The following is an 18,545-nucleotide window of genomic DNA, read 5'->3' as shown; positions in this document are numbered from 1 at the left end:
AGAGCTCACAAGTATTCTATTTGAAAAGGGAATGAATGTGTATTGCTTAATGTCAAAATTGACTTATATACAAATGGGTAGTGTTCATACTTGGCCGACCATACCTCAAAAATTGTCTCGAAAGTAGCCTTCTCCATGTTTCTCTCTCACAAGATGTGGGTTAAGAAGAAGCTCATGAGAGGGAAAATCTTACACTCAAACCTATTCAAGCAAGCAAACCAAGAGTGCAATCACTCGCCAATCTCTTCACCTATCCCATCTTTGCATATTATAATCGAAGTATTTTTTTTAAAATACGAGGGAGGTTACTAAATTACATGTATTTGAACCAGGGTGCTCACCTTTAAACCCAACAGAGGTTTACATGAAAGTCACCCAAATCAGCACTTTACTCGAGAAGTTCAGCTCCAGGCGGAAATAGATGGTGTACCTTTGGGCTCTGCACGCTGACTCTTGCCGATACGATGGATAGGCGGGGATGCGCGCCCGGTGTGTGTTTACTGTTCTTCTGTGGTGGGATTAGGGTATACCAGATGTTCTTACATGCAACCGCAGCCCCTTTGTGCAGGTGAGCAGGTATTTGTAAGCACGTATATGTAATAATGTAACAGAGAAGATTACCGAGTTGTTCTGTATACACGTGTTTTTTCCAGCATAAGGATAGCAAGAAGTAGCCGTGGACGGACGTGTGTCACAATCCAAGCTGGGGTAAAGACATGCGTGAGAAAACGGAAGAAGGGTCTTCTTCTGCCAAATTTCCTAGAGCAGTATAAGAACTACAGTGGTGGTGATGGAGGAGGCAGCAGGGGCGGTGGTGGTTGGGAGACGCTAGCTCAGAGGATGCATTTCCTTGTGTGGAAGAAGGGATGCTGCCCCAGCCTTCCATTGAGAGCCTTGTACACATATTGCACAAGTGCACAAAAGAGAGAAACCTAGCTTACGCTTTGTTCTTGCTGCACGCCCACATGCGGAATAGCGGGCTGGAAGCTCATAGATCACTTGGGAACTACCTAGTCTCCATGTTGGTGGAAGTTGGAAGCATGTGCAATGCTCAGAAAGTCTTTGACAGGTTGTTGTCCAAGAGTGAGCTCTCCTGGACTTCTCTTATCAATGGTTACATCAAATACGGTGAACCAAGGCATGCTCTCTCCTTGTACCAGAAGATGCAAGAGGATTCTCTACATCCGAATGGGTATACTTTTGTTGCCTTATTGAAAGTTTGTGCCCTGCTTAACGACAAGGAGAGTGGCCGTGAAATACATGCTAAAGTTGCCAGAAAGGGGTTGCTGAAAACAGACCCTTTTGTTGGCACTACATTGGTCGATATGTATGCCAAATGTGGCTCACTTGCCAACGCGCAGGAAGTGTTTGACATCCTTCCAGTTCGAGACGTAGTCACATGGACTGCACTGATCGGAGGATATGCTGATCATGGGCGTGGGGAGGAAGCACTGAACTGTTTTGAACAGATGCAACTGGATGGTGTCTCTCCAAATGCTGTCACGTTTGCTTGCAGCTTGAAAGCCTGTGGCAGCATTGGAGACACTAACAAGGGCAAACAAATACATGCTGACATTGAAAGAAAAGGGTTGTTGAAAACAAACCGTCTTGTTGGTAACACTTTGGTTGATATGTATGCCAAATGTGGCATGCTAGCGAAAGCACAGGAAGTGTTTGACAAGCTTCCGGTTCATGACGTAGTCACCTGGACTGCACTGATTGCAGGCTACGCACAACACGAACGTGGTGAGGAAGCACTGAACCGCTTTGAACAGATGCAATTTGAGGGTGTCTCTCCAAATGCTGTCACATTCTCTTGCAGCTTGAAAGCTTGTGGCAGCATTGGAGCCATTGACAAGGGCTGTGAAATACATGATGATATTTCAAGAAAAGGGTTGTTGAAAACAAACCAATTTGTTGGCAATGCATTGGTTGATATGTATGCCAAATGTGGCATGCTAGCAAAAGCACAGGAAGTGTTTGACGAGCTTCCGGTTCATGATTTAGTCTCATGGAATGCATTGGTTACAGGATATGCATTGCTAGGAGAAATTGAAAATGTTATTGGTATTTTTTATAGGATGAGGCGAGAAGGCAGTAAGCCAGATCTAGTCACGTTCGTTAGTGTTCTTAATGCTTGCAGTCATGCAGGCATGGTAGAGAAGGGGCAGACATACTTTGAGGTCATGTGCAAAGACTACGGTATTACTCCGACTCTTGAGCACCACACTTGCATGGTTGATCTCCTTGGCCGGGCAGGCCAATTAGACAGGGCAGTAGCGACGATGAAGAAAACACCATTTCATCCCAATATTGTGTTGTGGCTCACTGTGTTGGGTGCTTGTCGAAAGTGGGGCAATGTTGAACTCGGAAGGCAGGCCTTTGAACAGGCAGTGCGATTGGATGAAAAGGAAGATTCAGCTTATGTTTGCATGTATAATATCTACGCACACGCAGACATGCAGGAGGATGCAAAGAAGGTGGAGGCAATGAGAGTGAAGAAAGAAGCCAGGACGATGGTGGTGGACTGACACTGGTGGGATTGTGCATTCGTTTTAGGTAGGGGATTAATCACATCCTCAAACCAATTCATCTATGCAAAGCCCTCGAAAATTTCCCAGGTTTGCATTGGGTGTCACAGGACCTGATCAATGCGACCAAGGGCTTTTTAAAACACTGGGTTTGTAAAGACTGCCATTTGGGGGGCTACGGCAAAAGAGGGAGCAAGCTGTTCCATGAAAGTAAGTGTGATCTGGAGATTATTGTTGATGATACTGCTGTGCACTAGCCCTGTCTTGCAGTGTGAATAGGCACAGCACTTTTAGGTATGGCACCTAAAGGATAGCTACAGATGAAAATTTTTACAGACTGTTTGGGTATTGCCAAACCATTGTATATTCAGTAGACATGTACACATTAAATCTAGATGCAAGAGGATCTAGATTGAAATGGCATCTACCATATGTCTCTTTTTGCTACACATGAACTCTAACCGTTAAAGCTGAAGAATAGTCTCTGTTAAGAAGCCTATAATAATAATGCACTTGCTCTCAATGGATGCATTTAGTGAAAATTTAATAATTAGGCAGTTAAACAAATTGAGTCTATGTTTAAAAGGAAACTTATTGCTCTATTAGTAGGGGTCTAGGTTTTTTTCTAATCCCCCCCTTTGGGTTTGAGTTTGCGTTCAAGAATGTGTTGCTTTGCCTACCATCTTTACTTTTTTCCACTTTTGCCATCTTCGACGTTAATTTGCTGTGCCATTATGTTCACCAACCATAGTGACACCTTGCTTTTGCCCTTTCGCTTCATGACCGTTGTGTCAGTTGTGTCCACCTTTCTTGATAATTTTATAATGTTTTCAATGAGGTTTCTAACCAACATGCCTTGCATGAGAAGAGAGGAGTTGAAGTGTGCATTGAAGGCATAGTCACATGGAACCTCGTTCTTGAATGTGGGGAGCGTGGGAACGCCGCTTAGCTTGCATGGGGAGCGTGGGAACGTGTGAGGCGGTTGGTCACGTTCTGGGAACGGATGCGCACGACTTCTTGCCATGTTTTGGTATAAGCTACGTCGCCTTTTTGTGTGTGTGTGTGTGTGTTGATATAGCCACAACTTCTTGCCATTTTGCAAGGTATAAGCCACATCGCTCATTAATCCACGTACTTTGAAAGTTGAAACGGTCTAATGTGCCAAGCGGCCAGCCACACACTTCAAAACAGCATAACACCCTTCTGCTTAACGCCCATAGTGCACATGTCCGCTTGGCGCTTTCGTAACTTGCCCACCTTCACCCAGTATGGAATGCATCTGGTTAAAGGGGATTTTTTAACTTAAAAAAAAAAACTTGTAACCACCTTGCATAACGACTTCTCTCTCTCTATTTAACCGTGCCTTATGCAGTGCACAAGGCAAGTCTAGCAAATTTGAAGCCTTATCATAACCTCTCTCGCATTCCTATAACTATGAAGTTTCAGAATGTCCACAATATCTCTTTCTCTACTAACTCACTCTATTCTTTAGAGTTTAGACACTCTCTCTCTCTCATAATGCCTCCCAAGGGTACCAAAAGAGCTAAGAAGGTGAACTCTCGGTCATGGTGGGATGACATGGATGTCCTTGAACAGGGTGTTGGAGGGGGAGCTAGGAGATGGAAATATCGCTATTGCAACATTACCAAATTCGCAGGAGTCAACTAGGTACGAGGACATCTTCATGAAGCTAGCCAAGAAATACAACCTTGTGGAGCCATCCTTGCCAAGAAAAAAAGGGAGCTTGAAGCCAAGCATAATGTTGTCCTTTTTCATGCTCCCCTCCAAGGACTATGAATGTAAACCCTTCACTCTTTATAGCTTTCCAATCCCTCTCAACCCATGAACTTCTCTACATTGATTGGCTCCTCTTTTGTGCATCAACCACCCCCAAGAAACACCCAACGCAATCTTGCTACCTCTTGGGATCCATGCAAAAGAGAAGTAGTGGATGCAACTACTGTGAGGTTTTTTTTACCATGACCATTTTGCATTCAATGTAGCAAGGTCTCCTTACTTCCAGGAGATGGTTTGCCTCATTGCTGAGTTTGGGCCTACCTATACTCTTCCCTCCTCGGAGTAGCTTAGGACCACCCTTTTGCTAAAGGAAAAAGAAGCCATTGATCTTGCCATGCAAAATGTCAAAGAAGGTTGGCAAAAGAATGGTGTCTCCGTCATTAGTGATGGATGGAGTGATAGCCATTCTCGTTCTATCCATGGCATTATGGCCTACTCTCGAGGCAATGAGCTCTTTTTGTCTTCCCATGATGTCTTCTCTCCCGGCAGCAGCGGAGGGATAATCCCAGCAGCAGTGGAGGGATAATCCAGGATGTTTCAGGCACAACTTTTCGAGAGGAAATTAATTTTTTTAATGAGTTGCAGGCATTTTTCTCTTGGATCGGAGCATCCCGGAGTAGCGACGCTTGTAGAGGCTCGCAGTGCAACACAAATCGACAGTCGATGATGACAGGCGACCGTAAGGGGGGTGACTATTCTCTCTCCACCACTGCTCATTTTATTAGCGTTTTTTTTTTGTAATTTCCGAGTTCTCGCATTGTTTTTTGTGCAAGAATTAAAGATGTCTGCTAGGCGTAGTGTGTCCTCACCGCCTTCTACTTCTCTAGGGTTTCCAGGTCTCTTGTCCTCGGTCGCGGGTTTGATCCCGACCGAATTGTCAGGCCGTATATGCCCGACCATTGTCTGGTCCGGAGTGCGCTCGTCGATCACGCATGATCCGCCAGCGCCCTCCTCGTCTATTGAGATCTATGCGGATGTGCATAGACTTTAGGACTCTTAATCAGATAACGATTAAGAACAAGTATCCGACTCCACGCATGGATGAGTTGTTTGATCAACTCTATGGATCGAGATACTTCACAAAAATAGACCTGAGATCTGGATATCATCAGGTTAGAATTAAAGCAGAAGATGTTGCGAAGATAGCATTTAGGACCCGTTTCGGGCATTTTGAGTTTTTGGTTATGCCATTTGGGCTAACCAATGCTCCAGCAACGTTTATGACGCTGATGGACAGTATTTTACATCCATATCTGGGAAAATTCATAGTAGTTTCCTAGATGATATTCTTGTGTACAGTAAGACACATAAAGAACACATAGAGCATTTGCGTCTAGTGTTCGAGTTGTTGCGAGAGCACAAACTATTTGCAAAAAGAAGAGCAAATGTGATTTTTTGAAACAGAAATTCACTACCTTGGCCATATTATATCCGCCGATGGTACGCGGATGGAGCCAGAAAAAATAGAGGCTATTCTTAAATGGCCAGCGCCGAAGAATCTCGAGGAACTGCAGATTTTTCTTGGCATGTCGGGGTTCTACCGACAATATGTGAAGGACTACGCGAAGATCGCAGTCCCGTTGACTGACCAGTTATTACGGTCAAAAAACTAAAAACATTAGTTGGGGGGAAGCCCAACAGAAGAGCTTTGATAAGATCAAGGTGACCGTAGCAGCTGCACCTGTTTTGACTATTGTCGATCCAAATGAGCCGTTTGTTTTGGAAACAGACGCTAGTAATGAGGCCATCGGGGCCGTGCTTATGCAAAGGGGACGCCCAATTGCATTTGAGAGTAAAAAGTTAGATCGTGCACAGCGTAACTACTCGGCTTACGAGTGAGAGTTACTAGTGATAGTTCATGCACTGAAAAAGTGGAGACACTATTTATATGGTGCTACTTTTGAGGTCCGGATGGACTATGAAAGTCTCAAATGGCTTTCAAGTCAAAATGAACTGAAGGGTAGAAAAGCTCGGTGGGCGGAGATTTTACAAGAGTTTGACCTTCGGATACGTTACCAAAAAGGTAAGTATAACGTCGTGGCAGATGCACTTAGTCGCATGCCACAGATTAATGAACTTAGTTTCACAGTCTTCAAGAATGATTTCTTGGAGGGTATGGCGCGCTGTACGTGTACGCACTTCTTCACAGACGCGACCACCTCCCTCGTTTGGCACGGATTGCTAGTCCGGAGAGACTGGCTGAAGGTGCAACGGGAAGGGAAGCGAGAGTTAGTCCGGAGAGACTAGCCATGTCTTCTGGGTATATTTTGGAGCCGAAGAGCTCTGACGTAGGCCCTTCATCACCTTTGACAGCCACGGCTTCAAAGGGGAGTGATAAACTTCGTCGGGGGGAGAAATATGCTAATTACTCCATTGACGACGGGTACTTACTTTACAAGGGTAGAGTATGTGTACCAACTATTGGTGACTTTCGGGCCCAAATTCTTAAAGAAAGTCATGATAGTCCAAGTGCGGGTCATCCCGGGATTCAAAAGACCTATGCACTAGTAAAAAGACAATTTTATTGGCCTAGTTTGTTTAAGGGCGTCCAAACTTATGTGCTGAAATGCAGTAAGTGCTAGGTCAATAAACATGAACGTCTTAAGGTTGGAGGACTACTCCATCCCGCTGGAGATTCCTCAAGGGAAATGGGAAAGCATTTCCATGGATTTCATTACCGGTTTACCCAAGACGAGTCGAGGGAATGACTCGGTGTGGGTGGTAGTGGATAGGTTAACTAAAATGGCAAAGTTTATCGCCACGAAGAAAACTGTTAAAATGCCAGAGTTGGCAAAACTCTTTATTGAACATCTCTACAAGCTATATGGTCTGCCCGCCCGCAGATATAGTGTCGGATAGAGATAGAAAGTTCAACAATCATTTTTGGAGGGAAGTCTTCAAAAAGTTGGATACTACTCTGAGTATGAGTACGGCAGATCATCCGAAGTCTGATGGTCAAACTGAAAGAGTTAACCAAATTTTAACTGGCCAATGAGTTGGTTGAAAATGATCACCATTTATATTGTAAACGCAAAGTGGAGAAACATCAAATACACTATATAGCCTGGGGGATGAGGGGCAATCCTCATTCTTCCTCTATGGCTGGCCGTCCCCTCCTGTGGTAACGCCCGTAGTGGTGTTACATCGATCTAACATGGATTGAATAATCTCTTGAAGAATATTGATGCCCTTCCTTGGGTTGCTCCGTGCATAGCACATGGTAAAGAGATTGTTAGCTTCATTATGCGGCATCAATTCATTCTATTCGAGTTCACAAGAAAGGCTCCAAACAAGGACTTGCTCAAATATTATGAAACGTGCTTCGCGATTAGTGGAACAATTGGCCAACCTCTCGCATGGCACATGGAAGAGCGTGCTATAGCCATATCATGGATGACAACTCATGGGTTGAAGTGCAACATGTTGTTGACATCACCAAGCCTATCATCCAAGTGCTTCAAATTGTGGATAGCAGAAAGCCATGAATTGCATTGTTAAGGTGTACGAAGGCATCAACAAGATGGTGGAGCGCATCAAGGAGCTGGAAGTAGATGAACACAAGCGAGAGAAACTCCAAAAACTATGTCACGATAGGTGCGATCAATACCATTCAAATATGCATGCGATCAATACCATTCAAATATGCATGCGGTTGCATTTGTGCTAGATCCGGAGTTCTAGGGTAATGGGCAAGAGAGGGATAATGAAGCCTCTGAAGGTTGAGATCTTATTTTTGTGTGACTGTTTCAATATGCTGTGATACGTAGAGCAATTAGAGTGATGGGAAAGATGCTGTGATACGTAGAGCAATTAGAGCAATGGTTAAGAGAGGGATAATTAAGTCTCTGAAGGTTGAAATGTTATTCTTGCGAGACTAGTTCAAGATGTTGTGATACGTAGAGCAATTGGCCAACCTCTCGCACGGCACAAGGAAGAGCATGCTACAGCCATATCATGGATGGCAACTCATGGGGTGAAGTGAAGCATGTTGTCGACATCACCATGCCTATCATCCACGTGCTTCGAATTGTGGATAGCAAAAAGCCATGCATTGGCAAGGTGTACGACAAGATGGTGGAGTGCATCAACAAAGAGCTGGAAGTAGATGAACACAAGTGAGAGCAACTCCAAAAACTATGTCAAGATAGGTGGGATCAATACCATGCAAATATGCATGCGATTGCATTTGTGCTAGATCCGGAGTTCCCAAGGCAATGGGGGAAAGAGAGGGATAATGAAGTCTCTAAAGTTTGAGATCTTATTTTTTGTGAGACTAGTTCAAGATATTGTGATACGTAGAGCAATTAGAAGCCAACTCTCCTTGTATAGGAGTAGAGCTGGAAAGTTCGCTTTTGCAGATGCGCATTATGGAGCAGCAATTCTAGATCTTCAATGTCTTCCCATCCACATTCTTAGTCAAAATGCAAGTTCCTCCCCTATTGAGAAACTATGGAGTGTCTTTAGCAATGTTGCATCAAAGAAGAGGAACCGCCTGTTAACAACTAGATCAAATGAGGTGTATGTGGCACCCAACTTGTGCATTTTGGCTTAAGTTGCAAGTGGTAATCTTGACAATGAGAGCTTCATATCTATGAAGGGAGATTCAGATTCAGATTTCGATGAGCTTTTAGCTTCACCAGCTCATGATGCAGTTACGAATGAGAGTTTGGATGATATTCTAAGCTCTATTTGATATTTTCCTTTTTAGAGTGGCTTAATATTCATTTCCTTAGTTATCCAAGACCTCTATTGTACCCTTGTTTTCTTCATGAGAAATCTATGAACATGGCTAGGTGCTACTTCTTTTAAAAATTGTTCTCTTTGAACTTTTCCTAATTTGTACACTGTAGATTTGTTGCATTCTTTACTCTATTTGTCTATCTTGTTCGCAAAATAATTAATGTATCATTCCTATCTAAACTCTATCTCATTAGATGATGTGTCATTCCTGTTCCCGTTCCCGTTCCCGTTTTGAGTCCAAACATCCCCGTTCCCTGTTCTGAAATCGGGCCTCGTTCCTGCTCCCGTTTGATTGAGGGTAGATTTTGTATGGGAGAGGTGCTCTCCTTTGGTAATCTAAATAGTAAATAGCTACCTACTATTTTTTATGTGGAGGAGGGTCCCAACTTATTGCTTGTTGCAGAGTATGGCCATCTGTACATCTTGTGCTCACTATTGTGGGTTTTGCCATATGTGCTTTGGGTTCAATACTTGGCGAATGCAGCAAAGTCGAGGTGATCGGGCCACCGGAAGTTATAGGTAGGATTCTTGTATGCGTCGCTTGGCAAGTATATATTCAAGTTGTCTAAACTCCTCCTAAGCTCTACTCTGAGATTCAACCTTTTCATATTATACTTATGCTGATCATCATCTTAGCATACAAGGCATATATGGTCCGCTCACGCTAACAATCATGGTCCATTATCACTTTCCTTTGGTCATTTAGGCAATAGTGAAGCTATGGAGAGATTTATATTTGTTTCTCTCTTACAGCCATTTTAGTATAGATTATGTTAAGTTATTTCTTGTAACTTAATCAACTTTTTAAAGTTATTCAAATGACGTCTGGACCACTCCAGAAAGGATCTTCATGTTACTATAAGATTAGCTGCTTGAAAGGATCTTCATGTTAATATAAGATTAGCTGCTTGAAAGGATCTTCATGTTAATGCGAGTGGTTTTTGAATTGGTATTTATGTGACTACTTTGTGCAAACCTTATGATCCTTGTACTAGGCGTTGTGCTCTTAACGAACATTTTGCCATTTCTTTCTTGTGATCCTTTTGCTCCTAATATTTGAATCGCCGACTCCATTTAGTGTAAGGGCAAGGTGGACACAATCATTTTTTGGTCAATTTTTCTTAAAATGGCAAGTCCTTTATCCCTCTAGATCTTGCCACATGGGACAAATTAAAACATGTCTATAAAAATGCGAGCATGGGGCAAATTGAGAGTACTTTGTTGTTGAGTGGCAAGCATACCAAATTGATCAAAATCATTTTATTTGTTAATTTCAATGTGAAAAATACCCCTTTAGAAATTTCAACATAATATGATGGTAAAAAGTGTTTTGGTTGAATTTTTAGCTTAGTAGAATGACCATAACCCTATCATTTGTGTTTCATGCACAATTGAATGAATACAGAGCACTACTCTTACAATTGCAACATGATAATGACATAAAAATTAAATCCTCATCACTAATTTGTTATAGACCTTGGTGTCTAGGGAGGATTAAAGCAAGGGCAAGAATCCATAGTTAATAATCAGTCTTGATTGGGAGGATCAAAGCAAGTGCAAGAATCGAGGGTTGGCCTTGACTTTCCATCCAATTGAATTGTCTAGCCTTGATCTTGCATAAGTACTCACGCTTCCAACAATAGTATGAAGGCTGAATTCTTACATTGTTTGCAAGTGCCTTGATAAAATTTTCAGCTTTCCCACCATTTGGATCATATTACTTTGGGTTATGGATATTTATCTTACCATATGAACGAAGAGCTAAACTCAACTTTTTGTGGGCAAATCAACTCAAGGCAAGGGTGATAACTCTTTCTTCCATCATTCGAATGAAAGGTAAACTACGTATTTGCTTTATTTTTCTTTCCATAAAAACTTATCATTTATCTTCTATTTTTTCTTAATTTATCTATCATGGTGGATAACTTCTTTCATCTATTAAAGAGAAACTTAACACTTTGCACAATAAAATAGCTATTGAGTTAGAGTTGAGTGATCTAGAAGATACATTATCCAAAGAAAGAGGACTAGAGGCGCATCCAATCTGGACTCACTTGATTCTAAAGACTGTAAAATTTGTTGGACTATTGAGGCAACTCTACATGCTTAGGATTCTAGGAAGGGTATTGAGACTAGCCATAAAACTTTTTCTTTTTAATGGCAAGAAAGATGTATATGATGTACTTTCTTGGCTTAGCTAGATTAACGATTACTATTTGGGGGATAAATTCTCTGAATGATGGGATAAAATCAAATGAGCTACTAACGATTTAGTGGAGAGTGCTCCTTTATAGTGGAATGCCACCAAGAATAGCCATCACAAATCCCAATGCTAGAAATCTTTCAAAAAGTTGATTTAAAAAAAATTTCCACCACCATAATACAAGGTTAGTTATAGGCAACTGGGGGACATCTTACACCAATGGGAGAAACATTCTATGTCTGCCTATGTTGATAGATTTTGGCAAGCTCTTTGTCAATTGCAAGCCACAGACAATGAGGTCCATGATGAGAAGGAGCAAAAGAGAAAATTTATAGCATGATTTAGACCCATCATTAGAGCCAAAGTAAATATGATTTAGACCCATCATTAGAGCCAAAGTAAATATGTTTCATCGATATTCCCTTAGCTTTGTTATTCCTTTCACCAAGAATTGTGAGATGAAAATTAGATTTCTAAAAGAGGCAAATAATTTCAAACATCAAGTGACAAGACCCTAGAAATCAAGATTCTTTGCAAAGAAATTCAACAAACCCAAGGGCAAAAACAATAATTAACAACAATGCCAAGAGGTTGTCACTTCCACCAAGCTTACAAAAGGGGATTGCAAGCCTCGTGCTATTCGATGTTACAAGTTCAGGAAAGAAGGCAATATTGCAATAGATTATTCAGAGAAGAGCAACATGGTAAAGCTGCACATGATTGAGGAGGATGACTCATTCAAGAAAGAGGGTAACGACGATCATGATTATTCTCACTATGAAGGTAAAAGAAAGCCTGATTGCCTTTTGAGAATGAAAGGAACTATTAATGGTAAATATGTTACTATTCTACATAATGATAGTAGCATACATGACTAAACCACCATGATTAGTCATGTGGTTAAAACTACAAGAATCCACATACCAAATATCTCTTGTGATTGTGACACATCTCCTATTGTAGAACTAAGCATGTGCTACATCACAAACAACTACTCACTTTTGTTATCACCTTGTTTACTTGATGATGCATAGTAGTTACCTTGCTATAACTTTCCACTTTTGATATCATTTTTCTTTTTATAGTAATCATTTGCAATGTGCCCTTGTTTGCCATAGTAATAGCACTTTATATTATTACATTTTGATTTCTTTGCCAGCCACCTTTGCCCATTAGATTCTTGTTATTGTTTGCTACCCATGAGTTTTGTTTCCAGAATGGCATGTAGCTCAGCCTTTAAATGTGATCTACCTCTACCTCTACCTTGAGTAAAACACTTGTTCATGTGAATTTTTAGAGGATGGACCTCCCCTAATATTTATATCTTCACAGATGAGGAAAGCAATCAGCTCCTAAAAATCAAGAAAGTTCTCTCGAACTCTAATGGAGGTTGTATTCCCTCCAAAGACCATTCAAGGTCACCAAAACCATATCATCATCTACTGGTGATCCTTCATTAAAAGTAATCATTGACACTCAGATTCTCTCTGGTCACATTATACATCTCTTACTTTTGCTACATCTTTTAAGGCTGAGTATTTGTATTATACATCTTCACCAAGGTTTCCCAACAAGCCTCCTTAAGCCTTTGTGCATCTTGTATATGCACAATCATAGAGTCTGTCTCACACTGATAAGATAAATAGTATAGCACCTTTTTTTGACCCTTTCATGCTATGCTTTATATACCTGCAAGGATGGGATTTTCCATACATAAGAGGGCAAATCAAAGAAGAATCTCAAGAAATCAGTTTTGATGATGACATTGAGACCAAGAAGAGGACTAGAGAAAAGTCCCTTCACATTACAAGAACTACAAGATTGAGAAACCAAAAAGAGAAAAATAAAAAGAAATGAGGGTATCTTATGATGGACCAAAAGAAACCAAAAAATTTGACTTAGTAATACTAGGGGAAGAGAAATTTTTTAATAGATATCTACTAACTTAACCCCTAGGGTTAAACCCCAAGGAGGAGACAAAACTAACGGAGGTTAACCCCTGAGGAGGAGACAAAATATTTAGATATCTACTGATTTAACCCTTGAGGTTTGCCCTAAGGAGGAGATAAAACTAACGGATTTTCTCAAAGAGTGCAAAAATATATTTGCATGGAGTTACTCGAATCTCAAGGAAGTCCCTCTAGGCTAGTTGAACAAAAGCCATACATGTATAATAAAACCTAATCCAAAACTATCAAGGAAAAAGTCAATAGACTCATTTTTGTAAGCTTCATATATGAGATTGAGCACACATATTGGGCTTCATTGATTGTCATAGTACTAAAAAAGAATAATAATATCTACGCATATCTGAACTTGAAGAAGGTAAATGGAGCCACCATAGTAAGGGATCACTACCCTTTACATAACATTAAACATATGCTTTTAAAAGAGTAGCACAGAGATCACGAGTAATAGAGGGAAGATTCGACTTATTGTAGAACTCAAGAGGACTAGAAAACCCAAAGTTGCCCAAAGATTTATGGGGGGCACATAGGGTATTATAGAAGGTTCATATTCATGTATGTCAAAATTGTTAGGCCATTATATACCCTGTTAATCTATTTTGCATGGACAAAGGAATGCAAAGAAGTATTCCATAAGTTAAAGCAAGATTTGGTCTCAACTCTAATTTTGAGAGCTCCAAGGTGGGATATTATTTTCCATGTACACATTGATATTACATCAACTTATTCCATATGATACATATTAACTCAACCAGGAGAAAAGGACATAGATTTTCTAGTTTGTTATGCCAATAGGGTAGCTGAGTGAGCTAAAGAAGAATTATACAACCAGTGAGAGGGAAGGACTATCGATGATATATGTTGTGAAGAAGTTTTGGCATTACCTTTTGGTAAACAAATTTGTATTCTATGTTGGATTACCATCAACAAACCTTACTCTAGTGAACAAACTGTGTATTATGGGGCCGATCCAAGGTGGTTGTTGCTTCAAGTATTGAGTTTGATTTCATTGTCTCAGTAAGAAAAGGGTCAACCCACATAGTAATAAGAGCTTACCATATGTCAAGAATCTTGAGCAGAGAGCCATCAATAATAATAGTTGAAGATGACATTCTAAATGCTCCTCTATTCCAAATAAACTTAGTGCCAAGATGGAGCTATGCAATTGCTTAGTTCTTGAACCATGGATTCCCTTTGGAGGAATCAATGTCCTTAAAAAGGACAATACAAGTTCTCAAGATTGTAGCCCCTTATACGCTTATCTCAAAGCAACTTTATAAAAAAGTAAGAGATGACATCCTAAGACTCTTTGTGTGTAAGGATGAATATGTGGGTATTCTTAAACAAGTTCATGCAAGAGTCCCTAGAGGGCATTTTAGGAGTGAAATCACTGCTTGAAAATTCCTCTATGCTGTATTATGGTGGCCCGCGACACTCTTTGGAGATGCTATAGTCAAAACATGGGATGTGTCCCAATGCTTCACAATACCACAACAAAGAGATAGGATGACCTAATAACCTATTATGTTTGTCAAGCCATTTGCTAAATAGGGAATGGAATTTGTTGGACCCTTTAGCCCTATAGCAAAAAGCATGTAAGCATGATATATTATCGCGTAGCTATAAACTATGTAACCAAATGGGCTAAGGCTAGGACAACAGTCAAGGCTGATGCTAAGTCTATGACACCAGGGCAACCACCAAGTTTCTCTATGAGAATGTCATCAAAAGGTTTGGATGTCCCATAGAACTCATAAGCGATCGAGGGACTTATTTCTTAAATGAGGTGGTGGAGTTTCTCTTAAAAGAATGTATGGTTGTCCATCGTAAGTCTTTCCCTTATTATCCATAATAAGGGAAAAGAATTTTTGTTTATCCACCTTAAGTTTCTCTTGGAGGAATTTATGGTTATCTAGTGTAAGTTTCTCTTGGAAGAATTTATGGTTTATCCACCATAAAGTCTTTCCCTTATTATCCATAAACAAACGGAAAAGGTGAGAGCACAAACAAGGTCTTATGTGCAGTGCTCTTCAAAATATTTGAGGCTTCTAAGATAGGTTGGGAGCAAAAGCTTCCATCAACACTAAGGGCATATCAAATCGCCTACAAAATATTGAGTGGGACTATACCTTATAACTTCTTTGGACTAAATACAATTCTCCTTGTAGAATTTATAATCCTAACTTTGAGAGTAGCAAAATAAATGGAATAACAAATGGAATGAACTAGCCATGAGTTGTTTGAATGACTCATAGAACTTGAAAACTAGATGAGGCTACGCTGCATTCATTAGTGGGTATGCCGAAAAGAAAAGGAGAAAAAGACGGTTTGATTTGAGCATAAATACTAAGAGGTTTAAGGTAGGCGATTTGGTTCGACTCTATAACCTTTAAAAAAATATGCAAAAACTTAAGCATAGAGGGATGTGTCCTTTTCGGATCTATGAACTGACTTAAGGCAGAGTGTCCACCTATAGAAACATTGGATGGATCCAAATGGAAGGATTCCTAAAAGGGAGTAAACTTAGAAATTTCTATGGACCTCTCTCCTATGAACAACTTGAAGCCATCCACCAATATGAGGATATAAACAATAAAAAAATATAAAGGAAGAAATAAGTATACTTAGTATAGTCCATATGGCCGTAGAGGTTCATATATGTCTATACATGTGTGGAATAGGGTTTATTGTCTATAGATCATAGCCTTGGATAATCCATATGGTTTGTACATATGTGCAATGGGTTGTATGTGATATTTACATGCTTGGTCTTCTCTCATCAGTGTGCTCTGTATATAGTCCATGTGATCCACATATGGTGAGAATGAGTGTCTATATGCTTGTTCTTCTCACGGTGTGCTCTATTACATGGTCCATGTGGTCTCTATACATGGTCAAAATGGGGGTTGCTCGACGCCTGTACATGCTCACTATTTTCCCGATGTGGGTACAGTCTATATGTCTCGTGTATGGTCTATATGGTCAACAAAATGGGGGATTCTCGAGGTCTTTACATGCTCACTATGATCTTGGCATGGTTTGTAAAGTCTACATATTCCCTACATGGTCAAAATGATCTCAATGTGACCTCTATATGTGACCTCTATGTGTGTTTTGTATAGCCTATGTCTGGTCTCTATGGTCTTTTTGGTTGGTATACTATGGTGATGGCTACACAAGATTTTTATGTATTCAAAATTATCCCCATGTGTATCATTGTTGGAATGTATGTGATTTCCATATGGTTGGTCATTGCTAGGTGTGCTTTATATAATCCATGGTTATATATATATATATATATATATATATATATATATATATATATATATGGTTAGAATGGGCTCCACGTAATCTGTGTATGCTTGGTCTTTCCATGGTGTGCTCTACATGTTCACATGGTCAGAACTCTATACGTTTCATGTGGTTTGCACATGGTCAGAATGTTGTACTCTGTACATTCCATGTGGTTGGAATGGGGTGATAAAGATCTTTACATGTGGTTTGCACATGGTCAGAATGTTGTACTCTGTACATTCCATGTGGTCGGAATGGGGTGATAAAGATCTTTACATGCTTGGTGTCATCTTGGTGTGGTTTGTATCATATCCATATACCCTCCTATATGTGGTCGGAATGGGGTGATAAAGATCTTTACATGCTTGGTGTCATCTTGGTGTGGTTTGTATCATATCCATATACCCTCCTATACATGGTCGAAACAAGACTCTTGAGATCTTTATATGCTCGGTGTCATCCGCCGATGTGGTTTATATGGCCTCTATACATATCCAAAAGAGGGTTATACCAGATCTTTACCTCTGTGTTGTCTCTCGATCTTGATGTAGCTTGCAAGGTAAGAAAGGGATCCATATGATCTTTTTTTATGCATTCAATGTGTGGCCTATATGGTCTATATGGTTTGTATGTGTGAAAATATACATGCTTTGTATTATGGCCGATGTACATACTTTGAATGGGATCCTCATGTGGTCTTTATGGTCCATATGTTTTATATAGGGTTGGAATGGTTTGCACATGAATTAAATGTGGTGGTAATGTTCTTATCTAATTTGTTATATCCATGTAATCTATACTAGGACTTCTGAGCCATGTCAAACACAAAAGGAGGCCTATACAAGATTTGGCATCTTTCTTAGTGAAACCCAACAAACACCAATGGTGTTTATTCTTAACTACGGAACTTGATGTACATTTAAACAACAAGCAATGCCAGAACGCTTGTCGATTAAACACAATTCCACCCCTCTCTAGCCCCCCACCATAGACCTACTACACACCACAAGTTAGATCTGCCTTTCTCTAAGGTGCAACAGCATTGCCTCCAATTTCTGGCTGCAAAATTGGCCAATTAGATAATAGCCCCACCATAGGCCACCAATGGCTCATTGCGCTCTCCCTCTTCAGCCCATTTGTCATTTGATAAAATTTGAAGATGGTTGGATAGCCTTTCAGTGGGGCAACCATAGCTATTATACTCAGCACAAAATAAGAAGGAGATGAACACCAAGAAAGACGTAAAACCAAATTGTACTAATTAATTATGATGTATGAGATGAGATTATCACAAGCATGTGTGGCTCTCTTAACACTGTATGCTGAGTGATCAGTCTAGTTAGTTAAGTGAATGGTGATCAGTCTAGTTAGTTAAGTGAATGGTGATCAGTCTAGTTAGTTAAGTGAATGCTGATCAGTCTAGTTAGTTAAGTGAATGTATACATATATGGTGGAAGCCATACTCTTAACACTCCCCCTATCTAGAACCAAATAGTGGTTTTGTGACATGAGGAGTGCATAAGAATGCTATATGTTTATACAACTATGCATGATGTATATGAATAAGTGAGTTACATGCTCAGCCTAGATTAAATGAGGCTTTGAGGATGTATACCATAAGTAATGCAACTGTAGGAGATGAGGTCAAAGAAACCATCATGCGGATCGTGCCTTCATCTTTGTATGCACACAATCATGTTGAAGTAGAGATGTCAGATATTCCCCCCACTTGTTGGAAGTGGAGGAATGAAACACTAAGAGGTGACCCTAAAAAGTGTGCCAAGTGCGAGCAAGGCTTGAGCAGTTGGCACACCCAAGATGTCGGTGAAGAATGTAAGTTTTGAGGTCGAGGGAAAAACGGTTGTAAAATGATAAAAAAACAAACAAGAACCAAGAAGGTCTTGGTGAGAACCCAAAATAACAGTGAGTTTGTGCATCAAAAGATGCAAATTGGTTTGAGTGCTTACCTTTGTAAAACTGACTGGGTGGTGTCAACAACAAAGCGGGCTGATG

General features: G+C 40.4%; 1 protein-coding gene across 1 annotated transcript; it reads left to right on the top strand.

The window, feature by feature from the left end:
- Positions 1-360: 360 nt before the first annotated feature.
- LOC147630710 (pentatricopeptide repeat-containing protein At5g16860-like) lies at positions 361-3,006 on the top strand. Its single transcript, XM_086810678.1, has 2 exons — positions 361-568; positions 654-3,006. Exon 2 carries the CDS (start codon positions 867-869, stop codon positions 2,529-2,531), a length of 1,665 nt encoding a protein of 554 aa, XP_086666804.1. The 5' UTR covers positions 361-568; positions 654-866; the 3' UTR covers positions 2,532-3,006.
- The last annotated feature ends 15,539 nt before the right edge of the window (positions 3,007-18,545 follow it).

The sequence above is a fragment of the Cibotium barometz genome, chromosome 16 (genome assembly GCF_041138505.1).
Source record: "Cibotium barometz isolate CiBa-2024 chromosome 16, ASM4113850v1, whole genome shotgun sequence".
In the NCBI taxonomy this organism is placed as follows: domain Eukaryota; kingdom Viridiplantae; phylum Streptophyta; class Polypodiopsida; order Cyatheales; family Cibotiaceae; genus Cibotium; species Cibotium barometz.
The sequence above is the reverse complement of the archived record's forward strand: the minus strand, read 5'-3'. Positions and strand labels throughout refer to the sequence as shown.

What these genes read in the sequence shown, in the direction of transcription:
- LOC147630710 (XM_086810678.1), top strand. Translation starts at nt 867, where the DNA reads ATGCTGCCCCAGCCTTCCATTGAGAGCCTTGTACACATATTGCACAAG.